The sequence below is a fragment of the Cervus elaphus genome, chromosome 11 (assembly GCF_910594005.1).
Source record: "Cervus elaphus chromosome 11, mCerEla1.1, whole genome shotgun sequence".
Lineage (NCBI taxonomy): Eukaryota > Metazoa > Chordata > Mammalia > Artiodactyla > Cervidae > Cervus > Cervus elaphus.
The window spans coordinates 93516694-93532837 of NC_057825.1; the positions used below are offsets into that span (position 1 = coordinate 93516694).

At 50.4% G+C, this 16144-nt stretch overlaps 1 protein-coding gene across 1 annotated transcript in view; it reads right to left on the reverse strand.

Moving 5' to 3' along the window:
- Positions 1–599: 599 nt before the first annotated feature.
- The window catches only part of GPR45 (G protein-coupled receptor 45), a 41476-nt gene continuing 25931 nt past the window's right edge, over positions 600–16144 (reverse strand). Inside the window, exon 2 of the mRNA XM_043918489.1 lies at positions 600–2388. Coding sequence (XP_043774424.1) covers positions 1049–2170 — 1122 coding nt within the window. The 5' untranslated portion in view covers positions 2171–2388 and the 3' untranslated portion in view covers positions 600–1048. The remainder of the gene's footprint in view (positions 2389–16144) is intronic.

Below are 16144 nucleotides of genomic sequence, written 5' to 3' on the forward strand. Positions count from 1 at the left end.
TGAGACTGAAAGCAAGTCAACACAAGTACTTACTGAAAAGATGAACCAACAGGACAAGGCATGTGGTACCCGCTCATCGGTCAGCTGGAAGGAGGGCCAGGTGGGGCGGGACAGGAAGCAGGAAGAAGAGAGGGGCAGGGCTGTCACCGCTGGCCCAGAGGCGGCTTCAGGTGAGGGGCCACGGCGGGATGAGCACTGGGGTGGGCTTCTGCTCTCAGCTGAGCTGCCCTCGAACATTCCCTGGGCTTCGAGCCACCAAGGTCTCCCCTGTGTCACGCGGGAGGTGAAAAGCCCAGGGCCCCTCTGCTTCCCATGTGACTTTGGTTTCCAGAAAGAATGGTTTGGCATCACCCCAAATGCACATCTGACCAACACAGAGAACTCTGCATGCTTCCACCACACGCACACAGACACAAACGCCTGAGAAGGATGCTGGTGCCCCAGACAATGCCTGACCACCCAGAGATGGACGCACTGGGGTTTCTCACATCAGAACAGGGCACCCGGGTGTCTCCAAGGCAGGCCTGGAGAGGGCTCTTTAGACACAGCCTTCCTCCTGCCGCTCAGCCAACCTCCCTCCCGCTCCCCCTCCTCCCTAACTTTCAGCCCAACTCCTGCATCACTCATAGCTCAGTAGGTAAGGAATCTGCCCTCAATGCAGGAGGCCTGGGTTCGATCCCTGGGTCAGGAAGATTCCTTGGAGAAGGAAATGGCAACCCACTCCAGCATTCTTGCCTGGAAAATCCCATGGACAGAGGAGCCTGGCAGGCTACAGTCCATGGGGTCGAAATAGTCCGACACGACTTAGCGACTAAACCGCCACCACCTGCATCACTGCACGCATCTCCCCTTTGGTCTTGATTGCCTTCGGGTTTCCAGCAGACCCGCACTGCTGTTCTGCAGCAAGAAACAGAAATAATTCATCGTGCAAACGCGGGCGCCCCAGTTTCCCTGGTGGCCAGCGAGTCCCCTTGTGCTGAGTGCTGACTGCTCGGGAGTCCCAGGAAGTCAAGTGGGGGGCAGATGGGGGCTACGGCTCGCCCCTCCCCTACACCGCGGACTGGTTCTCCGTGCACGCGTACACGGTGCTCGGCTGGATTCGCCTCCGGATCCGCTCAGGCACTTTGGGGAGGATCTGGAAGGTGGGGGGCAGCAGCTCCAGACAGGCCTCGCGGAACTTCTTGATCCGCCAGCAGTAGACGATGGGGTTGAAGACGGACTTGAGGTAGCTGAGTCCCAGCACGCAGGAGCTGGTGGCGTAGAAAGAGGGGCCGCAGTAGAAGCGCCGGCTGAACACGGACAGCAGGCTGTACACCGAGTGCGGCAGCCAGCACAGCGAGAAGCCCACGAAGAGGATCAAGATGGTGGTGAAGGCCTTGGTCTTGAAACTCAGGTCCAGGCTGGCCTGCTGCTGCTGCCGCCGGAGCCGCCGCAGGCAGGCGCGGGGCAGCCGGCGCAGGTCCAGGCGGTCGGACTGGTTGTGCACGCGCACCGCGTTCTTGCGCACCGCGTGCAGGACGCCCAGGTGGGCGCCGAGCATCACCGCGAAGGGAACGAAGAAGGCGGCGCCCACCAGAGTCAGCACGTAGGCGCGGCCGGCCGGCAGCTCGGTGAAGCCCAGCACGCACTGCGGGGCCCGCGCCGGCACCTCCACCAGCGTCCAGCCGGCCAGCGCCGGCGCCGAGACGCAGAAGGACAGCACCCAGGACGCGGCGATGATCACTTTGGCCCGGCGGGGATTCAACCGGTCCTGGCGCTGCGCGATGATGAGGAAGCGGTCCACGCTGACGATGAGCAGGATGGACACACCCTCCAGGACGAAGAACCAGTAGAGCGCGGCTGAGAGCCGGCAGAAGGAGTCCCCGAAGTGCCAGTGGACAGTGATGAGGGTGACGGCCGTGAAGGGCATGCAGCACAAACAGAGCATGATGTCCGAGAAGGCCAGCGTGGCCAGCAGCAGGTTGATGGCGGAGCGCATGGTCGGCCTCTGGTACACGATGATGCAGACCACCGCGTTGCCTAGGAACCCCACCACGACCGTCAGCATCATGAGGACCGCCAGGGACATCCTGAGCGGGGCGGGCGGTGGGGGCGCCCTGGAGTCCCCCTCGTGGCTCCCGTTGGGCAGCAGGTACGCGTAGGTCTCGATGGACGACTGGTTACAGGCCATCGTGGAGGAGGTCCTGGCGGTGAGGCAGAAAGGGGGTAGGCGGGGCCTCAGCGATTCGGGGGCTGCATGTTCCTCCTGCTGGCTTGGGTCTCTGGGGCGCTGGAAGGGCTGGGAGGAGCCTGTCTTTGGGAGCAACTGGCTGGGACGTACGAGTCATCAATCACAGCCTCATCGTCTCCGTGACAACTGGCTGTGCAACCTCCTGGGCCCTGGACGGCCTGGAGCAAAGAAGCAGGGAAGAAAAGGGGGTTAGACCTTCCAAGCACGTGTGGAGCAGAACAGTTTTTTTTACCTTTTACAGGTATTTTAAGCATCAGAGTGGAGATGACTCACTTATTTACCACTTGGAACAAGGCTGGGTCTTCACAAGCATGACAAGCCTTGTCACATCACCTGGGAAACCTAATCAGACCCACCTTGAGTGGGACCAAAGTTTGTCATCAACATTTCCATAATCAACATTTATTTAATACTACATCCTAAATACATCCTAAAGGAAATCCATCCTGAATACTCATTGGAAGGACTGATGCTGAAGCTGAAGCTCCAATACTTTGGCCACCTGATGTGAAGAGCCAGCATATTGGAAAAGACCCTGATGCTGGGAAAGATTGAGAGTAGGAGGAGAAGAGGGTGGCAGAGGATGAGATGGTTGGATGGCATCACTCAATGGACATGAGTTTGAGCAAACTCCAGGAGATGGTGGAGGACAGGGAAGCCTGGTGAGCCATCCATAGGGTTGCAAAGAGTCAGACATGACTGAGCAACTGAACAGCATTTATTAACTTGAATTATAAGTACCCTGATCCAGTGAAGCTTTGCATGAGGCAACTGCTGGAGGAAAGCCAGCTCCATGAGGGCGGGACTTTGTGTTGTTTGCTGTGTCCCCAGCAGAGAAGATGCTCAACAGAAGCTTTGTTGAGTAAATAAACGTTAGTTGATGCCACCTCTCTATGTTTAGCCTTTTTGTTGCTTAGTCACTCAGTCATGTCTGTCTCTCTTGAGACGCTATAGCCTATAGCCTGTCAGACTCCTCTGTCCATGGGATTCTCCAGGCAAGAATACTGGAATGGGTTGCCATTTCTTCCTCTGGGGGATCTTCCTGACCTAGGGATTGAACCTGCATCTCCTGCATTGGCAGGCGGGTTCTTTACTGTGGAGCCACCTGGGAAGCTTGTTTGACCTTAAGCAGTTGTAAGAAATAATCCAGCAGGATCGCATGTCTTCTTCCCCGTTTATGCTGTGGTAACACTCCAGATAACTGTGGTGCTGCTAGAGTGTTGGGCTTCCCTGCTGGCTCAGATGGTGAAGAATCTGCCTGATTGCAGGAGATGCAGGTTCAATCCCTGGGTTGGGAAAAATCCCCTGGAGGAGGGCATGGCAACCCACTCCAGTATTCTTAAAGTCTGGGAAATCCCATGGACAGAGGAGCCTGGAGGGCTACAGTGCATGAGGTCACAGAAAAGTCGGACACAACTGAGTGACTGATCACACCACACACACACACACACACACACACACACACACACACAGAAGTATATAGTAGTTGGGGTAAGAACCCAGCCTGGGATTCAGATAGATCCTACCAACTGGGTTGATTTTGTTTCTTAATTTCTCTAAGTCTTTGTTTCTTTGCCTGTGAAGTGCCCCCCAGGGAGGGCTGTTACTGGGAGCACAGGAGGGGACTGGCCCTCAGTGCTGGGAGCAAGGCAAGCAGATCACTGCCCTAGCTGCTCATTTGTTTTCTTCTTGTACCTGAGCTTTTATTGAGAGATTGTTGACATATCACATGTGTCAGTTTAAGGTGATGATGTGATACATGTATATACTGTGAAATGATGCCCACACTAAAGTTAGTTAACAGCTCCATCTCTTCATGTAATTATCAACTTTGGGGTGTGTGTGTGTGTGTGGTCATGAAATTATGATTTACACTCTTCACAACAAATTTCAAGTGTATAATACAATCTTGTGAATTGTACTCACAATGCTGAACGTTATTCACAATATCCAAGGTATGGGTACAAGTTAAATGTCCATTGATGGATGAATAAAGATATTTTTGTATATATGTGTGTGTGTGTGTGTGTGTGTTGTGTGTATAAAATGGAAGCACTTTTGAATTATTAACAAGATATCATTTATTATATACTTTGTTTAAAAATTACCTAAAAGGATAATGCAATTTAAAATATATAAGACTTAAGGAGCCAACAATTTGACTCAATTTTTTTTTATAGGCCCAATCTTTGTTTCCCCTGAGAAATAAATGTTTCATAATTTCAGTAAAAAGACTGTTGCAGGGAGCATGTAGGTGACTGAGGTGGCCATGGAACCCGGAGGGGAAGCAGCATCAGCTCTGGGTCCCCCAGGCTCCCCCAGGCTCCCCCAGGGGAAGCCCCACTGGCCGTGGGGAGGGCTCACATGAGCAGTCCCTCACTTGGGCTGGTGCAGGCAGGGCCCACAAGGAGCCAGAAGAACACACTTGACCGACTAGAGCCCCCTGCCTTCAGCGGTCCAGGAATGAAAACATTCGAAGGAGAATTGAATTGTTTCTTTTTTCCACTATCTTCTGCCAGAAACAAAATGCATGAGCCAGGTGCGAATCAGACCTGTAGACGCTTCCAGACACCTTAGGGATATGTCAGCTTCTCTCCTTTGGAAGTCCTTCTCCGGCTTTCCACTTATTTGCGCCCACTTCTTCCTCTGTGCTGGTGAGAAGCATCTTTTTTTCCAGGTTCCTTAGAGTCAATATCATAGAGATCTCAAGTTGAAGGGCTGGGGGTGGTGAAGGAATTCAGGAGGTCTCACACCATGTAGTCTAAAGCCTCTGCCAGTGACAATGTCTTGGTGATGCTACTTCAGCTCAGGTTCACCTGGTCCGCGATGCTCCAGGGTAGACCCACGGTCTGAGCTCCAGTTCTGAGCATGGCCAGAACAGGCTTATCTCAGTGGTGGGAGCAGTTATCCAAACCTGTGGAGGCTGAGCTATGTAAGCAGAGATCTGCTGTGTTATTCTGTAAGTGAGAAATAGCTCTCTGCGGATCACAGATGCTTGTGTTAGCACGAAACAATACTTCTGTGCCTCTGTCTTCCAATCTATGAAATGGAGCCAACCATATGTCTACCCCCAGAGTTCTAAGAACACGTGCAAGGCTTGGTACAAAGAAGGGCATTAGTTAATAACTCACCAACTCGTAATTAGTAAGTTAGTTCCACATCCCTCTTTGTTTTGAGTTCATGGATTTCTGTCTCTTGAATTAAAGAACAGGAACCATGACAGGCATGCTTGAAGCCCTGGTGGATCAAGTCCCTCCTGGAGCACAGAATAAGGGCCACTGAGAAAAAGACAAACCCATGTGTCTATCAATCCTGGCTGAGCCTTTCACCTGCCCCCGTCTCCACGCTGTAAGAATGGATCTTCCCTACAACATAATTATAGGGAGCGATTTCATGCTTAACCAAAGGAACAGATGGTGCAAGGAATTTTTTTTTTTAATATGTGTCTTGAGGTTGAATCAGATTAAAATTGTGTGGGCTTCTGGGCAACAACTTGTCTCAGATATTTTAATTCAGCGTTTTGGTCACAGTCCTGTTGTTCATCCCCAGATCGACAGCACTTTTCTTACTAAGTGCTCGGGCACATTAAAGATCAAAGTAAGAGGTAACAGGCGAACGGGAGATGTTCTGGGGCCTACTTCAGCCTGAAGCAGCTCTCAGCATCTCTCCGGCAGCTTGTATGTGGAAGAGAAGGGTCGTGATGGGAATTGTAAGCCCAGGAAGCATCGAGCTGGGAACGGAACCATTTCAAGGCACTGACTGTAGTTCCCATGCAATCGATCCCACCCTGGGGCCAAGTAGGCGTGCAGGTGTTGCAGATAAATAAGCATCTCGGTCTCAGAGACCCGAGCAGAGCTCCCTGTGCTATATACAGCAACTTGCCACTAGCTGTGTGTTTTACATACGGTCATGTATTTATGTCACTCCTACTCTCCGAATTCATCCCACCCTCCCTTCCCCTACTGGGTCCACATGTCCATTTTCTATCGACCCAGAGGGGAGGGGTGGGATGTGGGAGGTGAGAGGGAGCTTCAAGGTGGAGGGGATATATGTACACACATGTGCTATGCCAAGTTGCTCAGTCATGTCCGACTCTTTGCAACCCCATGGACGTTAGCTTGCCAGGCTCCTCTGTCCATGGGATTCTCCAGGCAAGAATACTGGAGTGGGTTGCCATTTCCTCCTCCATGAGATCTTCCTGACCCAGGGATCAAACCTGTGTCTCTTATGTTTCCTGCATTGGCAGGTGGGTTCCTTACCACTGGTACCACCTGGGAAGCCCCTATGTATACATATATAGCTGATTCATTTCGTTGTATAGTAGAAACGAACACAACATGGTACAACTGTACTCTAATTAAAAATTTGTTGACATATTTTAAAGAATAAAGAAAAAGATGAGAAAAAATAATCAGCATTGTGAACTGGGGTTTCATTTACGAAGGGAAGGTGACAGCCTGCGCTCTGCTGTGAGCAGGGGTCCACTGGCATGCTCAGGAAGCTGCGTCTACGCCCAGGATGGAAGGAGCCACTGGCAGTGAGCAGAGAGGAGACGCTGAACTGAGCACAGCGTTCGCTGTCCGAAGCTCCTTCAATTATGGCTCACAGGGTCGCAAAGAGTCCGACATGACTTAAGCAACTTAGCATGCACAAAGGGTTTTCAACGGAGGCTCATGCCTCCTTTCTTGTCATGACTAAAGCAGAATTGTCCAAAGGTGGGTCTGCATGGAGGCAGCAGATCGTCTGATTACACGAGTTAACTGGAAAAAAAAAGAAATGCGCAACCTAAAAGTTGAGAGTTACGTTTTATTCGGAGGACAAAACCAAGGTCTTACGCTCAGGAGACTACCTCTCTGATTGATAGCTCAGAGGGACTGCTCTGAAGAGGTGCTGGGGATGGAGGGGGGTGGGGACAGACGGCAGGGAGCCAGGATATGTAGGAGTTTTTGCAACAGAGACCAGGTAGTCAGAACACCCAGAGATTACTGTTAATTAAAGAAAACCAGACATCTCAAGTTAAGGAATCTGCCATTTTTCTATGTGTGAGAAGGTGCAAGAGGCTGGGCTCATTGAAATCACTCCTTTGCTGTGCACCTCCGCTCTCCAAGGCCATCTCCATCTCCATCCTGTGTTTGAACATCCTGAGCCCACTCAGGGTGCATTGCCAAGGGGGCTGTAATGTGATGGCTTGATGGCTGCAGCATCCTTTGTTTACTGATATGGCTGGTGGCATTGGCAGTTCACACAAGTCTCAGGTTGGTCCAGCCCAGAAAGCCCGAATCACCACTGGGTGTTCAGAAAAATGACTGACCCTCCCCACACGATGGCAACAGCAGCTGCCCACTAGTCCCGGAATCTTCAGAACCCGCTGCTGTCTGTGGCTGCCCCCATAGACGCTGCTTCCCTACGTCCTTCAAGCAAAGGTGGGCGCTGGCCTTCTTGAAGGCCCTGGCTGTCTGGAGAGTGTCCCTGGGGTGGGGCCACCATCCACTTTGAAGAATAAACTCTCAAAGCACTGGGTTGGGGAGCAAGCACTTCTTAGGGAACTATTTTTCCAGAAATACTAAAAATAAGCCTAATAGTCACTTCACACTGGCACATCTACATTTTAATTCACAGACTTAGAAATATGTATATAATCTCTGGGGCTTCCTTGGTGGCTCAGTGGTAAAGAATCTGCCTGCAATCCAGGAGACGTGGGTTCGATCCCTGGGTCAGGAATATCTACCTGGAGAAGGGAATGGCAGTCCACTCCAGTATTCTTGCCTGGAGAACCTCCTGGACAGAGGAGCCTGGCAGGCTGAAGAGAGTCGGGCATGGTAATCTCCAGTAGAACTTGCCGTCTCTGCTGGTGGGGAATTGGTGAGTTCTTTCTCTGAAGCTGTGGTTATTGCTTCCAGTAACCAATCACATTTGTGATATAGGACTTTTCATCCTTTCCTCCAGGAAAACGCTGGTTCACAAACGCCAGATCTAAGGAGTGATGTCAGCTTGGGCAGATGGGGAAGTCTACCGTGGAAACAGCTTGACTCTGTCTTTACCTGCAGCCGCGTCACCTGTCTTTTTGATACAAACTCTCAAACAGATGGTATATCCCAATTTCAATAACTTTATTGGCAGTGAAAAACTATGCAAGAGCTGCCAGAAGTAATTCATCAATAGCTTTGCTTAGAAACAGGTGTTAGGCTACATGTCTCAGCTTCTAAGAAAAGTGAGCTGAGAGAGACCAGATTTTTTATTTCTCAGCTCAGGGAAGACTCTTGGGAGGAAATTTTTCAAACAGAACAAAATCGGAGGGACTTCCCTGGCGTCCCAGTGGTTAAGACTTTGTGCTTCCGCTTCAAGGCGTGCCGGTTCCATCCCTGGGTTGGGAACTTAAGATCCTGCATGCCCCATAGTGTGGCCAGAAAAAAAAGGGGGAGGGGGAGAGAACAGAATCAGGGAGGCTTTTAATGAAGCACAGCCTTACTGAAGATTCTTAGGAACATCTGAAACATACGTATTGTGTGCGTATTACTTCCAGGCTTAGCCCTCTGATAGCTCACGGGTTCTCTGAACCTGCATTGGCCATGGTATAGAAATTTGTTAAAGATGCAGGTTATCAGGGCCACCAGACCTGCTGAATCACAACCCCAGGGGTGGGGGCCCAGCAAGCCGTCTGTTAACTATCGCTCTAGGGAATTTAAAGTTCTCAATCCTCAATCGTGGGAGCTGCTGATAGCCTACCTTGTAGAACCCGGCCACTGATGCAGTTTTATAGACTGCAGTCCTTCACCTAGAAAGTGGTGGCAAGAGACGCCCGCATTAGGACCCAGGAGGGCTGGCTTAAGCCTGAGCTGGGCCACTTCCATGAGATTTAAGTGGGAGTTCACATACATGGGTTTTTTTTTTTTTTCTTAATTCTTTATTTATTTTTGGCTGCGCTGGGTCTTGATTGCTGCTTGCAGGCTTTCTCTAGCTTCCATGCCGAGCTTCCCATTGCAGCGGCTTCTCTTGTTGTAGCACATGGGCGCAGTAGTGGCAGCTCCTGGGCCCTAGAGCATAGGCTCAGTATTTGTGGCTCACGGGCTTGTTGCCCCTTGGCATGTGGGATCCTCCCAGACCAGGGATTGAAGCAGGGTCCCCTGCATTGCAAGGATTCCTAGCCACTGGACCACTAGAGAAGCCACACGGGTCTTTTATATTAGCTGTGAGTTAGTATTTGGGGACAAGAGCAGTGAAGTCTTTCAGCGGGAATAGGAGGAAGCAGGAACAAAGTAGCTTGGAAGCTCTGTGGGAACAGAGGGGCATGGGCGTGCGGGGCCACGGCAGCCATGGACGGACCCCAGGACCCTGGCTGCCCTCGGGCACGTAGGCCACGCATAGATGCGCTCTCCCGGGTGCTTCAGGAGAGAAATGGGTGAGAACTCCATGTCCCCCTGGAGTTAACTCTGCTGGTTGCAGAGAATGTAGGATGATTGCCACGTCCACGGGAGACACAGGGAAGCACCAGGATTCGGATGCTATCTGGTCTGTTCAGTCCCCAGTGCCACCCCAAGGATATGTGCAGAAAGCATTCGTATGGCCCCGTGGAGTGACCAGGCTTGGGCCTGAGAGGGCTAAAGCCGGGACACAGCGGCAGCCTGGGCGTTGCTTTGGGGCCAGGCACCGAGTTGGGAAATTCTAGTCTGTGGAACCAGGCTGCTAGACTCTGTGTGAACACGGGGGTCTAAGACAGACTGAATTTTGGCTCAGACCAAAGAAACAATAATAATACCTACGGTGTGGATAAGATTTAAAATGCACAAAATGGGACTTCCCTGGTGGCTCAGTGGATACGAATCTGACTGTCAATGCAGGAGACACAGGTTCGATCCCTGGTCCCGGAAGATCCCGTGTGCTGTGGAGCAGCTAAGCCCGTGCTCCACAGCTACTGAACCTGTGCTGAAGCCCACGAGCCTAGAGCCCATGCTCTGAAACAAGAGAAGCCACAGCAGTGAGAAGCCCTCGAACCTCAACGAGAGAGGCCCCGCTCACCACACTAGGGAAAAACCCCAGTGCAGCAACAGCCAAAAATAAACAAATTTTTTTTCATAGAGAATAACTTTATTTTTAAAATTTTTATTTACTTTTTAATCGAAGGATAATTGCTTTACAGAATTTTGTTGTTTTCTGTTAAACCTCAACATGAATCAGCCATAGGTATACATATATCCCCTTCCTCTCGAACCTCCCTCCTATCTCCAAAATAAATAAATTTTTAAAAACAAAATTTAAAAAATATACAAAATGTTCGCAGCCACTCAGTTATGTTAATATTGCCATTTACAGATAAGAAAACAGTCAAGTGGACAGAGGGCCTCCGGTCACTTCCGCCTCCTCTCAGGCCCGGATCCCTGCTCTGTTCTGGGGCCTCGTTAGCGGTGCTCACTCAGGGTGCAGGTGGGTTTCATTGTGCAGATGGATCCCTTTCTACAGACTCAGATGCCGACTTGGATCCACTGACTGCCCACACTTGCTCTAGTTATGACATAGAACAGTTGGTATTATACGTCCTTCTGAGAAGTCCAAATAGCCCACCCAACCTTTACCAACTGCCCATTTTTTTCATCTTTATGTTCAGTTGCTCAGTCATGTCTGACTGCTTTCGATCCCAGGGACTGTAGCCCGCCAGGCTCCACTGTCCATGGGATTCTCCAGGCAAGAATACTGGAGTGGGTTGCCATTCCCTTCTCCAGGGGATCTTCCAGACCCAGAGATTGAACCCACATCTCTTGTGTTTCTCTTGCATTAGCAGGCAGATTCTTTACCGCTAGTGCCACCTGAGAAGCCTTTTGTATCTTTATATCACCCTTAAAGCATATGGCTCACTTAGGGACCTTAGGTTCCAAGTAATCCTTGAAAATTGTATTTATGCATTTCACTGTGAAAAGCCAACTTTCCCCTTCTCTGAACTAGTTTAGAAGTGTTGCGTCTCAGGGGTGGTGTTTAAAGTCTCTGAACCAGGTATAAAGATTTCGCTAGAGGCACAAAGCGTATGGTGCTTGTTTAAAAATAGATATAGTTTGATGTTTTAATGAAATCTGAGATGCTTAGCACTTTTTCAAGATGCTAAAAAATAAGATCTGTCAATGTCGAGTTCCTCCATGTAGAACAGGTGATGTCCCAAGCCACTTGCCACCTACCCACCCCCCGCCCCCCCACCAGGCTCCCAGCGCAGCTGCGGCTCCTGTAAATTCTAGAAACCCTGATGCATGTGGGCTCCTCAGACTTCTCAGCCTTGCAGCCTGGCTGCTTGGCAAAACTTTTTTCCGTCTCCAAAATCACATCTGCAGGTGCCCGTCCTTCCCGTGAACCTGACTTCTTCAGAAACTATTTTTAAACTCTTTTGGGTACCTTTGCCATTTTTCTAACATTTTATGCCCCTATTCTGAAAAAAGAAAACCCTGACTCTGATTTTTAAAAAAAATATGGTTTTTCATTAGTAATAAAGAAAACACAGCTGATAAATTCGATTAAAATGATTTTTTATAACATTTTAATGTTTTAACAGCTTTACTGAAGCACGATTTACATATCATAAAACCTGCCCATTGTAAGTTTACAATTCAATGATTTTTAGTCAATTTATAATGTTAGGCAACTGTCACGACAGTCCACTTCTAGAACACTTCCGTCACCCCAAAAAAGACCCCTTGTGTCTGTCTGCAGGCGACTGATTGCGTTTCATTTAATTTTATTTTTGGCCATGCTGGGTCTCTGCTGCTGCATGGGCTTTTCTCTGGTTGTGGCAAGCAGGAGCTACTCTCTAGCTGTGGTGTGTGGGCTTCTCACTGCGGTGGCGTCTTGTTGCAGAGTGTGGGCTCTAGGGCGCTTGGGCGTCAGACTTTCGGCACATGTCTCAGCAGTTGCGGCTCCCAGGCCCTGGAGCACTGGCTCCGTAGCTGTGGCTCATGGGCTTAGTTGCTCCACAGCATGTGGGATCTTCCTGGCCCAGGGATCGAACGCTTGTCTCCATCATTGACAGGTGGAGTCTTTATGTCAGAACCACCAGGAAAGCCCTAGGGTTTTAAATTTATTTTCCAAAACAGGGTCCCTAACACTGCCCAGGAACTTGACAGTTGTCCGGAGGGCTGTTAATCTGGTAGCCCCGCCCTGACAATCCCAGCTGGGCCCACCCGTGAGGGAAGTGGTATCGAAGGGACCATCTTTGTGATAAAGATGAAACAGCACTGGAACCATGTCAATCCTGCAGCCTCGGCCCATGTGGATATTCATGACCCTTGAGTGAACAAGTATCAGTTGGGCAGGGAGCTTAACTCCTTCGCCCCTGCCTCCACCAAACCACCACCCAACCATCACCGAGTTGAGATGGACCAGTGACATACAGGAGGCTTTGGCGCTGGTCCAGTCAGGGAACTCCAGACCTAAAGCATCGTCCTGCCTCTGCTTCTCAGCCTGGGAAACTGGACCCAGAGATCACCACACTGAACGAAGGCAGTCAGACAGAGAGAGTGCATTGGTCTCTGCATTACATATTGCCCAAACTTCCTCCATCAGCAGGAATACCTGCTCAACCATGCTGTTGTTCAGTCGCTCAATCGTGTCTGACTCTTTGCAACCCCATGGACTGCAGGACGCCAGGCTTCTCTGTCCTTCACTATCTCCCAGAGTTTGCTCAGACTCATGTCCATTGAGTCGGTGATGCTATCTAACCATCTCATCTTCTGTCACCCCCTTCTCCTCCTGCCTTCAATCTTTCCCAGCATCAGGGTCTTTTCCAGTGAGTTGGCTCTTCATATCAGGTGGCCAAAGTATTGGAGCTTCAGCTTCAGCATCAGTCCTTCCAATGAATATTCCAGGTTGATCTCCTTTAGGATGGACTGGTTTGACCTCCTTGCTGTCCAAGGGACTCTCAAGAGTCTTCTCCTTGCTCAACCATAAATAGCAACATTTTCTTAGTAGTAAGACAACTCCTTAAAAGATAGCATTCCTTCTTGAAGAGAAATGTCGTATGATATCCCTTATGAAGTGAAGTGTTGGTCGCTCAGTTGTGTCCGACTCTTTGAGACCCCATGGACTGTAGCCCACCAAACTCCTCTGTCCATGGAATCCTCCAGGCAAGAAAACCGGAGTGGGTAGCCATTCCCCTCTCCAGGGGATTGGTCTAGGCTTGTCATAGCTTTTCTTCCAAGGAGCAAGTATCTTTTAATTTCATGACTGCAATCACTGTCCACAGTGATTCTGGAGCCCAAGAAAATAAAGTCTGTCACTGTTTCCATGTTTTCCCCATCTATTTGCCATGAAGTGATGGGTCTGGATGCCATGACCTTAGTTTTTTGAATGTTGAGTTTTAAGCCAGCTTTCTCACTCCCCTTCTGCCTTAGTTTCCTGCAAGTGCTTCTTCAAAAGCCCATCTCGGTGTGTCCTTTGCAGCCCCCTGATGTTGACAACATCCCACCGGGAGTGCAGTCTGCACCTCCGCTCGGCAGGGACCCTGCCCCCACATCTCCAGCAACTCAGGCAGCTTAGAAGCTGTCCTTCAACATTCATCCAGTGGGGCTTCCCTGGTGGTCCAGAGGTTAAGAATCCATGTCGCAGTGCAGGGGATGCCCATTTCATCCCAGGTCCGGGAAGATCCCACCTGCTGTGGGGCAACTAAGCCCGTGAGCCACAACTACTGAGTCCCCGCCCTAGAGCCTGTGCTCCGAGACCAGAGAAGCAACTGCAGCGGGAAGCCCACGAACCAACTAGACGGTAGCCCCAGCTCGCTGCAAGTAGAGAAAGCCAGCATGCGGAACAAAGATCCAGTGCAACCAAAAATAAAATAATTTCAAAAAACAAACATTCATTGAGTGAATGACTTTACTTCTCTTCCACTGCAAATCTATATATTCTAAACTTTCTGCAGGTAACAGGTCACATTTTTTTTTCCATAAAAGGTTAATTTTTTTTAAATGTATAGCATTTATGGGCTTCCCTGGTAGCTCAGACTGTAAAGAATCTGCAATGCAGGAGATGCGGGTTCAGCCCCTGGGTCAGGAAGATCCCCTGGAGAAGGGAATGGCTACCTACTCCAGTATTCTTTCCTGGAGAATTCCATGGACAGCGGAGCCTGGTGGGCTACAGTCTATGGGGTTACAAAGAGTCGGACATGATTGAGTGACCAGCACTTCATTTCACAGCATTTTATCTGTATGTTTCAATTTTACATGATGTATGTTTTGAACTCAAGAATCATGGATATGATGGGCATGGTATTGGGGGGAGCAGACAGTGAGAGGGAGGCAGGGAGAGGGGACAGGCACAGTCTGCGATTTCTGGCCATTTCCTAGACAGCAAGCAAATCCTTTACTAAATCAAAGGCCTGGAATTTAATACGACTTCTTATCAAGAAAGGCAACTCACTAATTTGAACCCAGGGCCAAAAGATTTCAATACCAGCTGCTCCAACTTCTAATAATTCCCAACATCTTTTTATTGTTTAGGATGGTAATAACATCAAACACGTCCTCCCCTGCATGAGGAACACATTTAGTTCAAAACCAGCCAAGATGGAAAACATTCGAAACACAAAGCCAGAGGGTGATTGGGCCCACAGGTCATCGAGTTCCACCCGGGGTTCCCCCAGAATCAGCCTGGAGAAAAGGTCCATTTGCCTTAAGGGAGGCTCAGGTTCAGGTTTCTTGAGATGATGTTTAACAGTCCGCTCAGACACACAGGCCTGTTCTGCGTTAACCTCCTCAGGTAATATTATCCAGAGGTCTCCAGTGTGTGAAGGTAAGGGCTGGCTTCTCACTTGGTGACAAAGCTGGTGCTCGAGCAGGAGCCGTGAGGGTCCCGGGGTCTGCCCTGGCGTTTCTCACACACTCACCTGAAGAGATCCCTTCCCTTCCAAGACTCCAAACGTCCCAAGAAACTGCTCAGGTCCGATTCTAGAAGCCACATCCAGCCCCCTTTCTTGACTCCCAGGGTTCTTGGAACATCAACTCTTCGTCTGTTTTCTGCCCAGCCTGCCCAAATCAGAACTTAGCATCTTCACCCCAAACAGGGCTGTCCCCTCATCACTCCACATCTCAATAACCAGCCCCACCAGCCCCCCAGAGTCATCTTTGACCCCTGCTTCCCCCCTACTCCATGCCACCATCTAGTCTCTGTCTTAAGAATTGCAGGGTCTTTCCTGGAGGCGCAATGGTTAGGAATCCACCTGCTCACGCAGGACACATGGGTTTGATCCCTGACCTGGGAAGATCCCACATGCCACTGAGCGGCATGAGCTGCAATTACTGAACCCAGGTGCCCCTAGAGCCCATGCTCCGCAACAAGAGAAGCCACCACCACAAGAAACGCATGCACCGCAACGGACAGTGACCCCATGGGCCACAACGACAGAAAAGCCTGAACAGCAATGAAGACCTAGAGCAGCCCAAAATAAATAAATAAAATTAAGAGGAAAAAAAAACCACAGACCTGAACCCACTTCTCTCCACCCACTCTGCTGCTGCTCCAGTCTGGGGGGCTGCCGCCTCTCAACAAGGTCACGGCCACCGACCAGCCCTGAGAAGGAGGCGAGACCCAGCCGCTTCCGGCTGAAAGCCCATGGACAGCTCCCTACCGACCTTGGGATGAAGGGCAGCCTCCCTGCCTGAACATCCAGGGGTGTGCACAGACACCCCATGAAGGTAATGAGATCAAGTCTGGGGTCACATCCAGTGCTGACGAAAGTAGAATAAGATGGACGTGGAGGTCTCTGTGCGGGTGAGGACGGCTGGTGATGGCTGAGGCCTACCTCCCTGGGTGTCCTGAGCTATGACGTAAGTGCATTTCTCACTGTGGGCTGTAGTGAAGACGAGTTTGAGACACTAGTGGATGAGAGCTTTGGTGAGTTGGCCCCGGCCCGACTCTCCAGGCCCCTCCTCGTCGCCTGCTGCGAGG